At 36.0% G+C, this 17,200-nt stretch overlaps 3 protein-coding genes across 3 annotated transcripts in view; 2 read left to right on the forward strand and 1 right to left on the reverse strand.

The window, feature by feature from the left end:
* The first annotated feature begins 1,007 nt into the window (after positions 1 to 1,007).
* Positions 1,008 to 4,053, forward strand: MARS2 (methionyl-tRNA synthetase 2, mitochondrial). Its single transcript, XM_012777004.3, has one exon. The coding sequence runs from the start codon at positions 1,047 to 1,049 to the stop codon at positions 2,826 to 2,828; it is 1,782 nt and encodes a 593-aa protein (XP_012632458.2). The 5' UTR covers positions 1,008 to 1,046; the 3' UTR covers positions 2,829 to 4,053.
* PLCL1 (phospholipase C like 1 (inactive)) overlaps positions 1,883 to 17,200 on the forward strand; it is a 391,376-nt gene continuing 376,058 nt past the window's right edge. The window contains exons 1-2 of the mRNA XM_076005775.1: positions 1,883 to 1,971; positions 4,063 to 4,189. Coding sequence (XP_075861890.1) covers positions 4,082 to 4,189 — 108 coding nt within the window. The 5' untranslated portion in view covers positions 1,883 to 1,971; positions 4,063 to 4,081. The remainder of the gene's footprint in view (positions 1,972 to 4,062; positions 4,190 to 17,200) is intronic.
* BOLL (boule RNA binding protein) overlaps positions 13,659 to 17,200 on the reverse strand; it is a 63,763-nt gene continuing 60,221 nt past the window's right edge. Inside the window, exon 12 of the transcript XR_012920596.1 lies at positions 13,659 to 13,744. The gene's annotated coding sequence lies outside the window, so the exon portion shown is untranslated. The remainder of the gene's footprint in view (positions 13,745 to 17,200) is intronic.

Raw genomic sequence — 17,200 nt, forward strand, 5'->3', positions numbered from 1 at the left:
ATACATTTCTAACAAAGTTCCAGGTGCTGCTAGTGCTGCTGTTCTGGAAACCAGAGACTACTGTTCGTTCTTAGGTGTGCCATTCCATTTTAGTATTAAATCTATATACTATTTAAATTCAATGAAAAGAAAAAGCCAGTATTAGACTAAAGATGAGTGTGTTATGAACCAGGGATTAGTATTATTCCAATTCTGGGCTCCTGAGGTCTTCCCGCACCCCACCCCCCCATCTATGGTTCCATTACAAAAACAAACTTGAAAAACACCGTTCTAGAAGAACTTCAATACCGTTTTAAAAGAAAATGACTTTTGATAAATAAATTTGAAAATTCTTATTTGCAGTAATACTGCATTCCATCTCCCTGGATCTCAATAATCTTTGGCAAGGACTTGGTAGATCACGAATCTACCTCTTTTTGTTGATTCAACAAAAATTGTTTAAAGATGTCCCCTACTTTTTCAGTTCCGATCCTGCTCTCAAGTACTCTTAGTAATTATTTTTCTTCTTTTCTCCCTCATTCCCTTCCAGATTTCTTTAGGCTCTAAGGTAAAATTTATGTGACATTCCAGACGTTGACTAGGCATTTGTATAAGCCATACTCTGTCCAGCAGAGCGCCAGCCACTGACAGGGGTTTTGAGAAACGCCAGAATACAAAATTCTTGTCACAAGCGGCTCAGCCCAGAGAGAAAAACGGACCCATAAGTATAACATTAGAACCCAAAGCAGGAAACACAGGACGTTATTTATACAAAGGTAAATACTGATAGCTTTTCATAACCTCCCCTAAGCCTTCGCTTTCAAAACCTTCCCTAAGCCCAGCTCCTCTAGCTGTTTTTCCGGCTAGACGCGGTCGCACGAGACCCACTGGCGCCGCTGGGCGGAGACCGCGGAGGGAAGAGGCCCGGGCGGAGCGGCAGAGGGCCGGCGCTCCGGCTGGATTTCATTGGCTTTCCGGCCGGAAGCCGCAGCACGGCCATGCTGCGCATGCGCCCATCACACGTGCTGCCAGGATCCCGCCCCCACCGCTTGGGCCCGGCCAGCACCATGCTGCGAATTCCTGTCTTCCGGCTGCTAGGACGCGCGGGGGTCAGTAGGGTTTCTCTCCTGGAGGGATCTGGCTCACGCCACTACAGTTCGGGCCTTCTCGATGCCCGCGACGATGTTTGCGACGCGCGCGCCTACTTCACTACACCCATTTTCTACGTGAACGCGGCGCCACACATCGGGCACCTGTATTCGGCGCTACTGGCGGACGCCCTGTACCGCCACCGTCGCCTACGAGTTCCCAGCGCCTCCGCTACGCGATTCTCCACTGGTACCGACGAGCATGGTCTGAAGATTCAGCAGGCGGCGGCTACTGCGGGCCTGGCTCCGACTGAGCTCTGCGACCGAGTCTCTGCTCAGTTCCAGCAGCTTTTCCAGGAGGCTGGTATCTCCTCCACTGACTTCATCCGCACCACGGAGGCCCGGCACCGGGCGACTGTACAGCACTTCTGGGGGGTGCTGAAGGCCCGGGGTCTGCTGTACAAGGGACTCTATGAAGGTTGGTATTGCGCCTCCGATGAGTGCTTCTTGCCTGAGGCCAAGGTCACCTGGCAGCCGGGCCCATCAGGGGATTCCTGTCCCGTATCTCTCGAGAGTGGACATCCAGTCTCCTGGACAAAGGAAGAAAACTACATTTTCAGGCTTTCCCAGTTTCGGGAGCCACTCCAGCGGTGGCTGCGGGACAATCCTCAGGCAATCACCCCCGAGCCGTTCCATCACGCAGTCCTTCAGTGGCTAGAGGACGAGCTGCCTGACCTGTCCGTGTCTCGCAGGAGTAGCCACTTGCACTGGGGCATTCCGGTGCCCGGGGACGATTCGCAGACCATCTACGTATGGCTAGATGCCTTGGTCAACTACCTCACTGTAATTGGCTACCCAGATGCTGAGTTCAAATCTTGGTGGTCAGCCACCTCTCATATCATAGGTAAGGACATTCTCAAATTCCATGCCATCTATTGGCCTGCCTTCCTGTTAGGGGCCGGCATGAGCCCACCACACCGCATCTATGTCCACTCCCACTGGACGGTGTGTGGCCAAAAGATGTCTAAGAGCCTGGGAAACGTGGTGGATCCTAGGACTTGCCTTGATCGCTATACTGTGGATGGTTTCCGCTACTTTCTTCTTCGGCAGGGCGTCCCCAACTGGGACTGTGACTACTACGATGAAAAGGTGGTTAAATTGCTGGACTCCGAGCTGGCAGATGCCTTGGGAGGTCTTTTGAACCGATGCACTGCCAACAGGATAAACCCTTCTGGGACCTACCCGTCCTTTTGCACTACCTGCTTCCCCAGTGAGCCAGGGTTGCTGGAGCCACCAGTTCGTGCTCAGGCAGAGGACTATGCTCTGGTGAGCGCAGTGGCCACTTTGCCCAAGCAAGTAGCAGACCACTATGATAACTTTCAGATATATAAAGCTCTAGAGGCAGTGTCCAGCTGTGTCCGGCAAACTAATGGTTTTGTCCAAAGGCATGCACCGTGGAAGTTGAACTGGGAGAGCCCAGTGGATGCCCCCTGGCTGAGTACTGTGCTTCATGTGGCCTTCGAATGTTTGCGAGTCTTTGGAACTTTGCTGCAGCCTGTCACCCCGAGCCTAGCTGATAAGCTGCTGTCCAGGCTGGGGGTCTCTGCCACAGAGAGGAGCCTTGCAGAGCTCTATTTCTTGCCTCGGTTCTATGGACATCCATGCCCTTTTGAAGGGAGGAGGCTGGGACCTGAAACCGGGCTTTTGTTTCCAAGACTGGACCAGTCCAAGGCTTGGCTGGTGAAAGCCCACAGGACCTAGAAACCAAGTGTTTAATTGGTGTATGGTTAAAAAGCAAATGTTATTTTCTTGTTTTTCATTTTCAGGAAAGTTATACTAGTGTTTTCTAAAGTGTTGCATCAAATGAGCACATAAACTGTGCTCCTGTGAAAAGAGGTTTAGCCTTTCAGGTGCTTGTCCCCCCCTTTTCTTCATTTATCTGTGCCCAATAACCACTGTCCTTTGTGCACTGTGTGTCTAAGATGTCTCCAGGGAAAGATGGGTAAGAGACAATGTTGCCAATAGCATCTCTTCTCATTGTACCTCCTTCCAAACCACAGTTATGTATTTTTGTCCAAACTACCTCTCATGGCTTGTTTTTCATTAGTCTGGTGTCTGCTTCTCTGGCTAATTAGTGCAGTGATTCCTTTTATTGAGAGTGAGGGTTGGAGGCCCCCTACTTCAGGCTTTATGGGGTAGCCTTACTTTGTTATATATGTTGGGTCTCCTGTTAAGAGATTCTTTTATTAAAACTTTAAAAACCAGTGTCTTAGACCAGGTGATTTTTGCCCATGTTTATCATCCCTGTTCTTTAAATTCCTACAACTAGGACTCCCTACTTGGCTAATAGTCTTTTAACAGTTGTGTTTTGTAACATTATGCTTCAACCAGCAGATGGCTCCTCTTATACATTTAATTAAGATTGAGGTTTCAGAATATTGAGAATAAATTAGCTTTCTGCTTTCTAATTCTTCAGATCTTTAAATTTTTACTGCTTTTCTTAGGGATAACTGAACTGACTGCAACCACTGCTGTTTTAACAAAAAGAAATTAAAAAAACTCAGAATCCTCAGTTTTTTTTCAGACTACTAAAAAATGACACTCTATTAACGATTAGTAAGCAAATAATCAAATGTATCAGGTTGTTTATATGATAAACTATAAAGCTCTCTTAAGGTACTTGGTATGTTAAAAATTTTAAACTTTAATAACATTAGGTTACAGGTATGATTAAAACTAATTCAAAGGGACAATATTTTTTTATATTTCTGAATTGTCTTAATTTTGTTATCCACATACATAATTTACCTCATGATTTCTTTTGGTTAGTCAGGATCTCTAATACAATATAGAAATTGTGAAATAGTTATTATAAATGTTAATGTATTTATTTTCAAGTAGTTTTAACTGATTTTTTGCTCTTTTAACTTAAGTTATTAAAGCTTAAAAGTTTGCAAGTACCTTATTCAGATCTGTTCTGTTTCATTTGTTGAAGGTGATGGTGAAGGGAGGAAATGATCAATGCTCCGGGAATCTCAAACTGGATTTGGGAATCTCTCCAAGGCTCCATAAGAAAACATCATAGACAAGCTGTTATCAATTTATACAATGACTACAACATAGTAAGCCAGCATTATATCTCATAGGTGATTGGACTGCTAGGCCAAAGTTTAACATGAGAACTTGCCTTGGAATATTCATTCTAAGTACAGTAGCAAGTAGAAAGGGCTCACTATAAAGTAAACTATTCTGCTGGTAGTTCCCCTAGATTTATTTTAGGTGCCACTATTCAGCTCCAGTTTCTGTTTCTTAATCAGTGAAGTAAAAAATACACTGCTTGGAAAAGAATGCTTGAAGGCATTCTAAAGGTGGAAGGCTATTTGTACATATGTTCCTTCAGACCCTCTTTATTCGTAATTCTGGGCTTTCCATATGACATATTCAGGTTATCTGCTGGGATTACTAGGGCAGACTACTGGCATAGGATGGAGTATAGTATGTTGTGGCTTGGATAGAGCAGAGAGTGGTAAAAGACAGCATGTGTTTATATGGATGAAGGAAAACAGATGTGGAAAACCAGTGGGATGAAAACTTCTGTCTTTGAAGTGCCCTTAATAGCAGTGTTACAGTTCTACAGTATCTTCCCCTTGAGTGATCTTTTCTATGGCTTAATGTTGGTCAATACAATGGACCTTGGCTTGCTGGAAGTTGTTAATGGAGTTCTTTTTGTGCAGCTTGTCATTTGTACAGGCACCTGAGTGGCTACTTGGATATTTGTGGTACCACGAGGGCACAAGAAAATAGGTAAATTAGATAGGGCATAATTATTACAGAAGACAGGATATTTTGAGTGGAGATAAGTTTGGTTTGACTTCTGCGATATGGAAGGTGAACCACTTGGATTCTCTGTAGGAGGCACACCAGGTAAAGCAAATATCCTTTGAGTACTCAGTTGGTATGTTCAAGTTGATCCAGCAGCTTAAGAATGGCAAGTGGAGGGTAGATGGAATTTAAAACTGGAGGGCATGCACTTCCAAGAGGGGGCATCCTAACCACTTCTGGGAGAATATGATGAATTTGTAGAATTCTTCTACTCCAGAACTGCTAATATCGTATCTGGCATCTTGTGGATCCCTTGACTAGAAAGTAAGTTTCTTCTAATACTATCCTTTAAGTTCTTAAATATTCATTTTGGTATATTTCTGGAAGTAGTATTGCAGGAGGTGATAAGAGTACTGCCTAGATCAGGTGTTCATGGGATGTCACATTAGGAAGGTAATAAAAGGATGTCAGCTCATTAGACTACAATCCTGTGTGTGAAGTTATGTAAGAAGTAGTGGGAAATGTATATTTTAAGTGGCACCATTGTATATTAGAGGACTGTTCCATAAAGGAACTCATAAATTAGATACCTTAGAAGTCAGAAGACCTGTGGCTAATAGGCAGGAGCATGAAAAAAAAAAATACAATCTTTGATTTCACTGAAACCTCACAGTTATTCTGCATGTAGACCTCATTTTTCTTCAGGACCTATGGACTCTGTAGGGGCTGTGAAGAGCCTAATAAATTCAATATGAAGTTGATGCCAAAGTACTTAAGAAAGGTGTAGGCTAGAATATGGGCCCTGGGGCACAGGTTTTTTTTTTTCCAAGTTGTACTTGTGACTGGGACATAGCTCCTTAGATCTGGGAAGTTTCAAAACTGAGTGAAGCCAGTAGTTAGTCAGGTTGTGAGCCTTTAACAAGGATGACTTATAATCATGAAGTACCAAGCATTTAGCAAGTTCTGCCTTGGGTGTATGGTAGGGATAGTTTCCTGGATCTCTGACTGCCCTACCGGTACCAAGTAAGTAGAGTATGTAGTGGCATTGTTGGCCATGATTAGTGTAACCTTGAGTTATGGGGAAGGCTAGGTCTCCTGGCTAAGACTTGGTCTTTAAGGTTGTTATATGATCAAATCTGTAATTGCCTCTTAGAGGCAATACCCCACTATCCATAGTTCTACCACATAACAGAATAACTCTTCTTATTAGTGAGGTCTGGGGTGCTGTAAACCTTGGTGGGTCCTTGGCTTATCTTTTGCCAGAGTCAGTATCAGCAGACCTAGAAAGGTGTGGACATATTGATAGCCATGTATCTATTTTTGCAGCAAAGGTTTACTAATTCATAGAGCTTGTGGGGAGCTAGGTTACAAGGGTAACCAAGATCACAAGCTCTAGAAGCCCTTGAATCCCTTACAAAACTAAGACAGTATAAAATATGTCATTTTAGCACAACACAACTGGCCCTGTCCCATCCTCTTTCAGGAGATCTGGATAGGATTCTTTTTATCCAGATCTCCTTATGAAGAGGAACACACCGATATTTTGAGGTTAATAATACGAGAAGGGCCAGAACAGTGACAACCAAGTTAACTAAGGTTAATTAATGGGGATTTTAGCCTTTCAAGAGGAGTCTTTCAAGAAAGTCTTATTCTTTTTGGAGAGAGAGGATAGGAGAAGCCCAGTCTAAGATGCCTTCCTGTATCACCAATGACTACTTTGAGCAGAGGGGAAGGGATTAACCAATTTAGAGATGAAATTGGCTTCCTCTCCTTAGTAGGTAGTCTTGGGTTACCTAGAGTAGAAGTATATCCTCTGAATTAAGGTACCACCTACCAGTAATAGTTGACCATTTAAAATACTCTGCTTATGATTGCATCACGTTCGTCAGTTTCTATATTTTGAGGAGGGAGGGAACTGAGAGGCACTGTACACCAAGAGGATCTTCCTATGGCCCTGACAACTAGAAATAATATCCCCTCTACTATGCCTCTTGCTATTGGGAGGTTCAGTCATACCTGGGTCTTCACCAAAGTAAGCAAGGGCTATAGTATAGAAGTTTCATCCTTGGCCATGAACTGAATTATGCCGCCTTTTAGCTTATGGTACAATTTACTCACCATGGATTTTAAAGTCCACAGCTCCTCACTTAAGAACAGGATGGTGTGAGGATGTCAGGATGTTTCAGGAAACCAAGTGTGCCATTTGCAAGAAGAAAATTATAGCTCCAAGGAGAGATGAGCCCTGCCCTTGAATCATTAAGCATTTCTAGATGAAACATCTGCAGAAGACCTGAAAGACTCACTGGGTAAGCTGGAGGGAGAGCTCTAGGAATAACTGGAAATGGAGATGCCATCTTTCTCCATGTATGGTGTGGGAAAAATGTACTAATCTCCCTATGCTACCACTCTAAAGGCCATGCCATGTGCATGTACCCCTCATTAATTGAGAATCACTGGTTTATGGGATTTAACATGAAGATGAACCTTCAAAAACTAGACTATGAGTATTACAGATTCGAATAATTGTATTCTCTTAATTCAATATATTCCATAAAAATATGATTTATTATGCATTCTTTTTCCTGATTAAAATATTTAAAAAATGGTAATAAACTTTTACTTTGGAGCAAATTAAATAAAACAGTTTTAGTAGTTTGGCTTCCTTTGAACCAGTCTAGAAGCTTTTCATTGGTTAAAAAGCTATAGATATTAAAAATATAAAGTTAATAAGCATGTCACACATTTTAGGTTTTTCAATAAAATAATACTAATAGAATGTATTTCTTTCAAGCCAGATGAAAAGAAAGGTTAAAGAAGAGAATCTAACTGAAGACACAAAGGAGAAAAAAAGGGCAAATAAAAAGGAAAAATATGGTAAAAAGAAAACCCCCACAGTAAGATGGCAGATGTAAATACAAATATATCAGTAAAATTTTGTGTGATGAACCTTCTGTCAAAAGACAACAATGTTCAAGATTAAGTTTAAAAAGCTAGATAGATATGTAGTTAAAAGAGATATAAACATAGCAGAAAGAAGACATAAGAAGAAAGAAATACTAGGCATATATTGACCAAAAGAAAGCTGATACAGCAATATTAATATTAGACAATCTTTACTGAGGGGAAAACCATTACTAAAGATAAAGTGGGACTTAATATAAAAGGAATAGTATACTGACAAGTTATAACAGCTATGAATTTGTATGATCTAATAGCCTCAAAATTTAAAAAGCTAAAATTGAAAATAAGAAATGTTCAAGTCTGTGAAAAGAAAATGAAACCATTACTCATGAGTTGAGAGAAACCGTGCATTGAGAAAGTAAAAAATAACAACTCATCCTAGACGTTAGGATTTCAGTCTTTAATGCTTATTGCCAAGTGAATCATCACTCTAAGTGTAGAAAAAAATTTATAGTAGGCAAGGTTTTGTGACTCTAAAACTGTCTTTTTCCATGTATACTTCTGTGAAAATAATAATGTGCTTTCTGAATACAATTGTCAACTGCTCAGGAAATCCTTTCAATGGGTTAAAAAAGGGAAGAATCCATGGCTATAATTTTGTCAAATTTTCTAATTTTTAGTTCAGTAATAAGTGAAATTAAAGGGAGAAAACCAACATTTCTCTATTCCTTATTTGTGTTCTCTCATTTTTTCCATCAGCCCTATGAGGTATTATTCTGTTTCACTGATGAGAAACTGAGGCACAGAGAGAGATTAAGCAACTTGGCTAGGGTTTATACAGCTTATAAAACAGAGCCTAGGCTCAAACTTGTCTTGATGCCAGAGCCTCAGCAGCACCTTTAGTAGGAACACCACAATCAATGAATGTATACTGAGGGCATTGTTTTAAGTATTGTGGGAAAGAGGAAGTAGTATAATTATATCCAAACACCTGAAGATGTAAAGTCCAAATAAGAACCTTTAATTGTAATACATCAACTAGTGTTTCAAGATGAGGAATTGGTTTCTTGATAGCTAGATTATGAAACAGATGAGTACCAAAATAGAAATTTAGAAAAACATACTTACTTTATCTTGACATATTGTATACTTTACTATTATTTTCAGTAATTTCTTTTATATCCTAAACCTGCTTATGTGTGGTAGTGTAGATTGGTAAAATTTTTAATAACTTTATAGACCCTATTTTTCTTTTTCCTTAAGGTTATTCTGTTTTTTATTTTCAGAATGGTGTTCCAAATTCTAGAATCTAACAGTACTCTAAATGAAAGTATGTTGTCATAAATTCATGAATCTATATATTTTAAAATGACATTTTACTAATAGTTTAAATACACATTTATCTCTAAACATGAAAACATATCAATATTGAAAAGTTTTATTTGAATTAACTACTATAGTAACAAAGCCAGAGAATTTTATTAGAGGCCACAAACACTGAAACTTTTTCATACATACAGTTTTAATACAAATGAACTTATTAAGACTCATCTATTTACTAACAATTTAAGTTCTATAAATTTATTTAACATTTATTAATGTATTTGTATGACATCTTTCCTAACAAGCCTGCAGAAACCAGATTAAATATTCTTGACTGCAGTTATTACCAAAGCAAATACCACCCTGTTAGCATTTTAAAATGCCACATATTGGATAATTCGTGGTAAATTATACCTCATATCACAGTCAAGACATGCTCTTACCTCCCAAAACTAAGAGACTTTATTATGAATTGCATAAAGAATACTCAGTGCTATATTTTGCATTTTTTTCTGAAATGTAGCTATTTTGTTGGACATGGGCTACACCTTGAAGAAGTATGACAAAAGCCAAGTCTCTTAGCTATCATCTAAAGTGTATTTTAAAAAAATATATAAAAAGATATTAAAATCCTTGCTAACTTGGAAAGCGATATTATATACCTATATTTTTATTCTATGTTTTAAATTCTTCAGGATTCTCTTAATGTAGGCAATACAGTCCCAAGGTTAGCAAGGCATGATAGGTGCTTTTTCAGTTTTTTTTCCCAGTTTTTTTTTTACAGCAGATTATGACTTGTCGATAGAATCAGACTGATCATTAAAAATGTCCTATATAGTAAGCATATTTTAGTTTACCTTTAGAAATCACTTATTAAAGGAATTTATAAAGGCTTTCATAAAGAATCTTCAAACTTTTTATATTTAAATTTCTATAAAACTTATTTTATAGAAATTCCCTATATTTTATATAAAAACAAAACTTAGTATTGAGTTCTGTTTGATTTTAAACTCCTCACTGGAATATAATTAAATAAATCGAGGTACAATGTGTAAGAAGCCTATTTTAGCATTATAGAATAAGTACTAACATAAGTTACTGAAATATGTATGGTTCATTTCATGAATGCTGATGGTTGGATTTTCATGCTATTTTAAGAGCTGAAAGGATTATTTTTTGCTTGGACGTAAAGGAAATATTTTAAACATTCATTATGACATTGTCTGACTTAATATCAAAAAATAATGATTAGTTAATCCTCAAAGTAGGAAGTTTCTTTAAATGTTTACATGAAAATCAGCCTCTTGAAGGTGGTTAATTTATAACAAATTTTACATAAAACATTTTTGGATGTAACTGATGTTATAAGATTAGTTCTTGTCTGAGGAGACTATATAGCACTTCATTCTTTTTTCATAATCTATGGAGACTATCAAAAAGTGAGCTGTCAGCTTTGGGGCATAAAAACCAATATTAATGTATAACTGTGTAGCTAAGTATAAAAATTAGGAAATGAACGTGATCTCAGAAAAACATGAAAAATAGTGAAATCTTACTGCTTAACATTTAAAGTAGTGAGAAGGGGACTAGCCAAGTTAAACCAAGTTATCAAAATTCATCATTGGTAACTCTTTTAAGGTAGATGTTTAAATATTCAATATGTGAAAGTAGGCAAGTCTGAACTCAAGATTTTAAACAAATTCTCTAAAGATAGACACATGGCTAGGGCATAGGCATAAAAATCTACTTGGTAAACACAGGATTGTTGCTGAACTTATTTTCATTTTTCCTTTGGCCCTGACAACATTAGGATATTAAATGTGTTATTTTAATTGAAAGCTATTCTTACAAACAATTGGAAATAACCTTAAAATAATGCTAATGTTAACTTTACTAGTCTATTTGGGTACCTATTTAGGACAGGAAAAATTTACATGTATTAGTATCTTTTAAAAATATTTTGCATAATAGGTAATACTAATAAGGATTTTAGGAAATTTCTTTTACATTTTGCTAAAAATATGTTATATAAGTGGATATTGGGTAGCTTGCTAACCAAAGTTAGACATGTTAAAAGCAATTTGGTCTTGAATATGATTAGCAGGAAAACACATTGTATTGAAGTCATCAGAAATTGTTAATTAATACTTAAAAATTATTATCTTTGAGATTTTTTTCTCCAAAACACCAAAGGGGAAAAAGATACATTTTTTTAGGCAATACTTTTTATATTAATTAAACATTTCTTGTTTATACTATATTGGTTGTTTCAGAATTATATGAGGCTAAATATGAGAGTTTAGTCTATCTTTGTTCATTTTTATATCATGACTTATAAAAAGGACTTTGATAACTAAAAGCTAAAACACTGATCTTTTATAGTTATTAAAGCTGTTTTTGCTATCATGGATATGTTACATTGTAAAATAAGAGCAACACATCACAATTTGAGCAAAATAAGTTTTTTTAGGGGGGTATATTAATAAATTTTCATACCACCTCTGCTCTTCTGTACAAAGAAGGTAATATATAATCTTTATAAAATTGAATGAAAGTAATGTAGAAGTACATCAAGACATTTTAGTAAAGAATATAATTTGTCTAAAATAAGTTAGCTAAGAAAAACACTTCAGTGTCAATCTTTTTTGAAGCAAAATACAGTTTCTCTCAGACTCTTAAAATTTACAAAAGTTTTAGAACAAAAATGCTTTGATACACACTGAATAAGCCTGAATAATAAATACAGGATTAAAATGTATGCTAAAAACACCAGACAAGCTGAGTATTAGGAAATTATTTCATGATAATTTGACTAGGGCTCTAGCAACACTATACTGGGCCATAGCACACAGCATGTTACTTTCAAAATAATTGTAGCAAATTATTAAATAGATGGAGTAGCCTTAGGATGTGCCAGAATATTCTTTAATATAACTATGCTATTATATTTTATTCCTCAACCTATTAAATATTTTAGCTCAGAAACATTAGGATGATATACATCAATGGATAGTTCGTTATCTTTTATGAGACAGGATAAAAATTATTTGAAGTTATTGGCTTATTCTAATAAGAATGTTTTTATGTATAATTCTTATTCTTGCCTGATAGCAGTGCAAAACCAGCTTTAGTTCTTGGAGTGGGCATGAAGCTATTCCCTATTAACATAGGGAAATCCTAGTATTTTCTAGTGTTGTGTAGTCAAATTTCATGAAATGCTAAGAGTAACCGTCAATGTAGTCAATGTAAATATTGCTTATTTAGCTTATATTTATTTTATTATTAATCTAATCTTCTATAAAAGGAATATTATGTCTTTACTGAAGAAAGTTAGGATATATATTAAACAGGAAGCATTTAAAGAAGTTAGTTTAGCTATTTTTAAATTTTAAAAAGTTCTAGTTGGTGTGGCAATTTTTATTTGTAAAAAACTTCTCCAATTCTGTAAGAGCAGGTAATCATAGCTTCTTTTTATTAAAAATGAAATATGAATAAATTTTATTCAGTTAAGGTTAATGTTTTAGAAACCTAGAAACGTCACAGACTAAGACTTGAGTGAAAGATAAGGAATATTGATAGTGTCACTGTGTTAAAGAAAAAAATATGTATCAAATCTGACATACTAAATGCAGTGTATACTTCGTGTATGAATGACAAAATAGGGCCGGGAAATAGATATGGATCTAGTCATTAAATATATTTAAGAATAGTGTCAACTTTGGCCATAATAATTGGTATAAAGTAAATGGTCATAATCTGACAGATTTCTTGATATTAATATATACAGATTACATTTTATAGCTATTAGTATCTGCCAGAATTTCTAAGACAAACCTAGAGTTTGAAATGTTTTATCAAAAACATTTAAAGGAGATAAAATACACACAAATCTAAATACAGTAAAACCAAAATAATGTGGAAACTCGAATCTACTTTACATATCTCCCCAACAAGCTAGTTTTTTTTTTTTTTTTCTATACCATATTACAACAAATGGCCTATTGCTTCACATATTCTGTATATGCCATGGCTATGTCTATAAATATGAAACATCTGGAATAAAACTGAAAAAATCCAACCACCAAAGATGTTTTTGGTTACATATGTTTTGGTTATATATGAGATTATCATGTTGATAAGATAGCCAGATGATGACCAAATTTTTCAAACTGATAAAGTTAAATATCTTGATAAAAGGTATTAACAAATACCTTATAGATATGACTTATAGATATGACTTTTTGTTCTATTTGTTACAGATTGTAAGTCTACATTACTTTAGTGTGTGAATTAATAAAGGAAACCATGATTTTATCCTGTACTTCCAATGTTCTTCTGGCTATTTAAGATTTCTTTAATTCCCTTAAGAAAGCAAAAACATTTAAACTTAAGCACATCCAAACCCTCTTGTTATTAGACCACGTATGAGGATAGTTGTTTTCTATTATTGGACAAAATAGTTATCCAAGATTCTACTTAACAGAATCAGTAGAGGAAGGTGGAGTAAGAATTGAATCCTCTGCTCTGAAATCTTTTCTAGGATGAAAGTGTGGACTTCGAGAATATCGAGGTTTCAAACCTACAGATGAAGGTTGAGAAAAGCTTCTTCTCACAGAATGTAACCTTGGTTCCTATTAAGAGATTTAAAGAAAATTAGGGTTTTAATGCATTTTAAATGGCTCTATAATTACTTAAGGGAAAGATTTTAAAAAATAAGATTAACTGGGCCTGGATTCTGTGGAGAAAAGGTGTGCTTTATGAAATTCCTTCCCACTAGAAAGAGTAGGTTACCTTATAAATTTACTGCTGGACAGGGAGGCATCCTATAAAAAGAGACTCATTTCAAGGGAGCTAAGAAAAGCCATATCCAGTGGTATTTCTAAATTATCAGGTTATGCTTCCTTTGTGTCATCCATGAACTTTGGTAAAGCTTTGTTTAAAAGCTTTATGTACTTATGATATACAAAATTAGAGTCATATCCTGCAGGTGACAAAGGAACTATCCAGAGAAAATTATTAATATACTATTCAATGTTAATATTTTATCCTGTTAAGTAAAATATCCAAATGAATAGACTCTGTATTACAACAAATGAATTTTATTTGATCCACTGCTGAATATAAGGATACTGGAGATACTGCTTTGCTCAAGACACTCAGAATAGGAAATTTCAGCTAAGGCATCTATTAATATAATGACTAAATGCCTACTTCAGAGCATCAAGGTATAACCAAATCCTTTTACCTAAAAATTTCATTTGCTCTACCTACTGTAAATGATTTGAGTTTGAATATTATGATTCAAGAAGAATGTAAGCATCAAGGAGGTGAGGTTTATCTCATAAAGCTGAATAAAACTTTTGAAGTAGTACTTAGGCCAAATCAACTGCCCAGCCTGCATCGAACAACAGAAATTTAATACTAAGTGTTTTAATAATTCTTCCAAAAACTTAACTAGCAACTGATACATGGTTAAGGGAAATGAACTAACGTTCATTTGATGAAAGGCAAAATTTCTCTAGTGAGGTATGTTTGATTACAAACAGTTGTAATTTCCATGATTTGACCTATGAAGACTTTGAGCATTGTCTATCAACAATGAAACAATTTGCCACTTGCTAGAAAAGGTGACTATCAGGAGAAAGTCATAAAAACAATGGGTAATTTTTTATGGCATATCAGACCCAGGTTCTTCTAGGGTTCAAGATGTTTTAAATTGTGCAATTAAGCAGACAGTTTATTCATATCACTTCAAGATACTTTGTGAAGTTACAAAATAGCATTCCATCCAGAAATGTAACACATTTATGAAGCACTGTAATAATAAATTAAAGATAGCTTATCAAAATCAGTATTGTGAGAAAATTCACTCCAGTGACATCAGCCTACATTCAGCTTTAGGCACTGTTACAATTTTTGAGTTAAGGAGACTTCAGTGGACAATTATGATAATGATTCATTTATCTTAGAACCGTATCAAATTTTATCAGTATAAAAAGTGGCACTAGTCTGGTACCTGTCACTAGGATATAAAAAAGAAAACGACACTACAATAACTCTTCCCACAAATAGCAAATACTACATAGGGTCTATACAAAGACTGATAAATGCTTACTTTGTAGCTATTAGCAAGAATAATGAAAAGGAAGAAAGAAGAAAAATATTTGTTTTTGTTGGTGGGCTTTCTGCTTTCAAAACCTTGGGAGCCCTTTCTTCTCACTTTTGTTCCTTCTTATATTTCCCAGAATACTGACCTGCACAATACTTTTAAAGAACATTTTCAATGAACAATCTTAAATAATATTTTAATCTAAAAAATTAAATTCTAGTGTAATTGTACTATTTGGCTAGGAAACTGGTTCATACTTAGGTTACTTGATAAACGCATGATTAAACAGTTTCATGTTTATCACAATTTGTTTTTTTCAGAACTGAAATACTTTCAGATCCTCAGCTGCTTAAGAAATTAGAGATTTAATTTGAGTTGGATCGAATTTTAGTGATTCAATGAAAGATGATCAGTGACTCTTGGATGGGACAAAAATTATTTCTGAAAAGTACTGTGTTCTTTAAGGATCTTCCCTTTTGCCTCACTTTTCCCCTTCCCCTCCACAGAAATCATTTGCCTCCTTATAGGTGACCATTTATTATAATAGTAAGTAAAAGTTCTGAGTTCTACCACTTGACAGTAGTGTCATTTGGGGTAACTGTCTTAACCTTATTCTAAGCCTCATTTCTTTTATTACAAACTGCCTGATTATCTCACAAAAATATTGAGTGGATAAAAATGAGATAATACATGTGAAATGCTTATAAATTTTAAGTTGCTATATAAATATAAGGTATTACTCTTGCCTCGAAATAATATAGTAGGCAAAGTTGGCATTTTAAGCATGATTTTATAGCACATCATCAACACAAAATTAATACAATTTTTACAAGGACTTTAAACAACTGTCAATGATTTAACCAAAGCTTTTCTGTAAAACAGTTAACACAGGTTAAATTACCAAGATTTTAAGACTAATTAGTATCTTAAGACTATTCCACAGTTATAGACTCTTGCTTTTTCATGTACAAAATAAGGGATAATAGGATCTCTGGGATTCATATGAGTCCTTAAGTTATATGATTCCTATTTCATGTTTATAACATAGGGAAACAGGCTTATATCTAAACATAATCCAATCTGTTTATATAGCTGTATCAATGGTTAACCTGGAAACCATAAAAGCTTCAAGGGTTAAAGTAATAGAGAAGTCTAGACCTAGCACTTATGGCTTAATCTCTTTTTAGACTACATTTTTTGATTCCAGTTTAATGTTACGTTTATTTTATAACTTATTAATAGGGTTAGTTACATTTCAATTTCCCTGGGACAGTCTAGGTTTATGCTTGTTGTAGTATTAGAATTTTAGTTTTGAAAAGTAGTTTTTTTGTTTTTTTTTTGAGATAAAGTCTCACTTTGTTGCCCGGGTAGAGTGCTGTGGTGTCAGCCCAGCTCACAGCAACCTCAAACTCTTGGGCTCAAGCAATCTTCCTGCCTCAGCCTCCAAGTAGCTGGGACTACAGGCATGTGCCACCATGCTCAGCTAATTTTTTCTATATATTTTTAGTTGGCCAATTAATTTCTTTCTATTTTTAGTAGAGACGGGGTCTCACTCTTGCTCATGCTGGTTTCAAACTCCTAACCTTGAGTGATCCTCCTGCCTTGGCCTCCCAGAGTGCTAGGATTACAGGCGTGAGCCACTGCGCCCTGGCTGAAAAGTAGTTTTTGAATAGATGATTTTATAGGCTTATTAATATGGAAAACTTTGTTGATCAATAAACACATTTCAAAAATTGTATAATTTTAATTATTTTTGGTGCCCCCTTTCACTCTCAGTATCTGTATTTGGATGATAAACAGATGATTACCCATATAACAAGAAGTTGGAGCAGAGATCAGCAAAATCAAGAACTGTTTGATTACCTACCACAAGGAACAGAAGTGAAAGCCGAATTTCATATGACTGATAAAACATCAGAGGACCTTGTCTATAGACAAATAGGTTGATTTCTATAAAGATAATAAAAATCAAATCAAA

This window comes from Microcebus murinus, chromosome 8 (genome assembly GCF_040939455.1).
Source record: "Microcebus murinus isolate Inina chromosome 8, M.murinus_Inina_mat1.0, whole genome shotgun sequence".
Lineage (NCBI taxonomy): Eukaryota > Metazoa > Chordata > Mammalia > Primates > Cheirogaleidae > Microcebus > Microcebus murinus.

Coding starts and splice junctions, on each gene's coding strand:
- MARS2 (XM_012777004.3), top strand. CDS start 1,047: ATGCTGCGAATTCCTGTCTTCCGGCTGCTAGGACGCGCGGGGGTCAGT.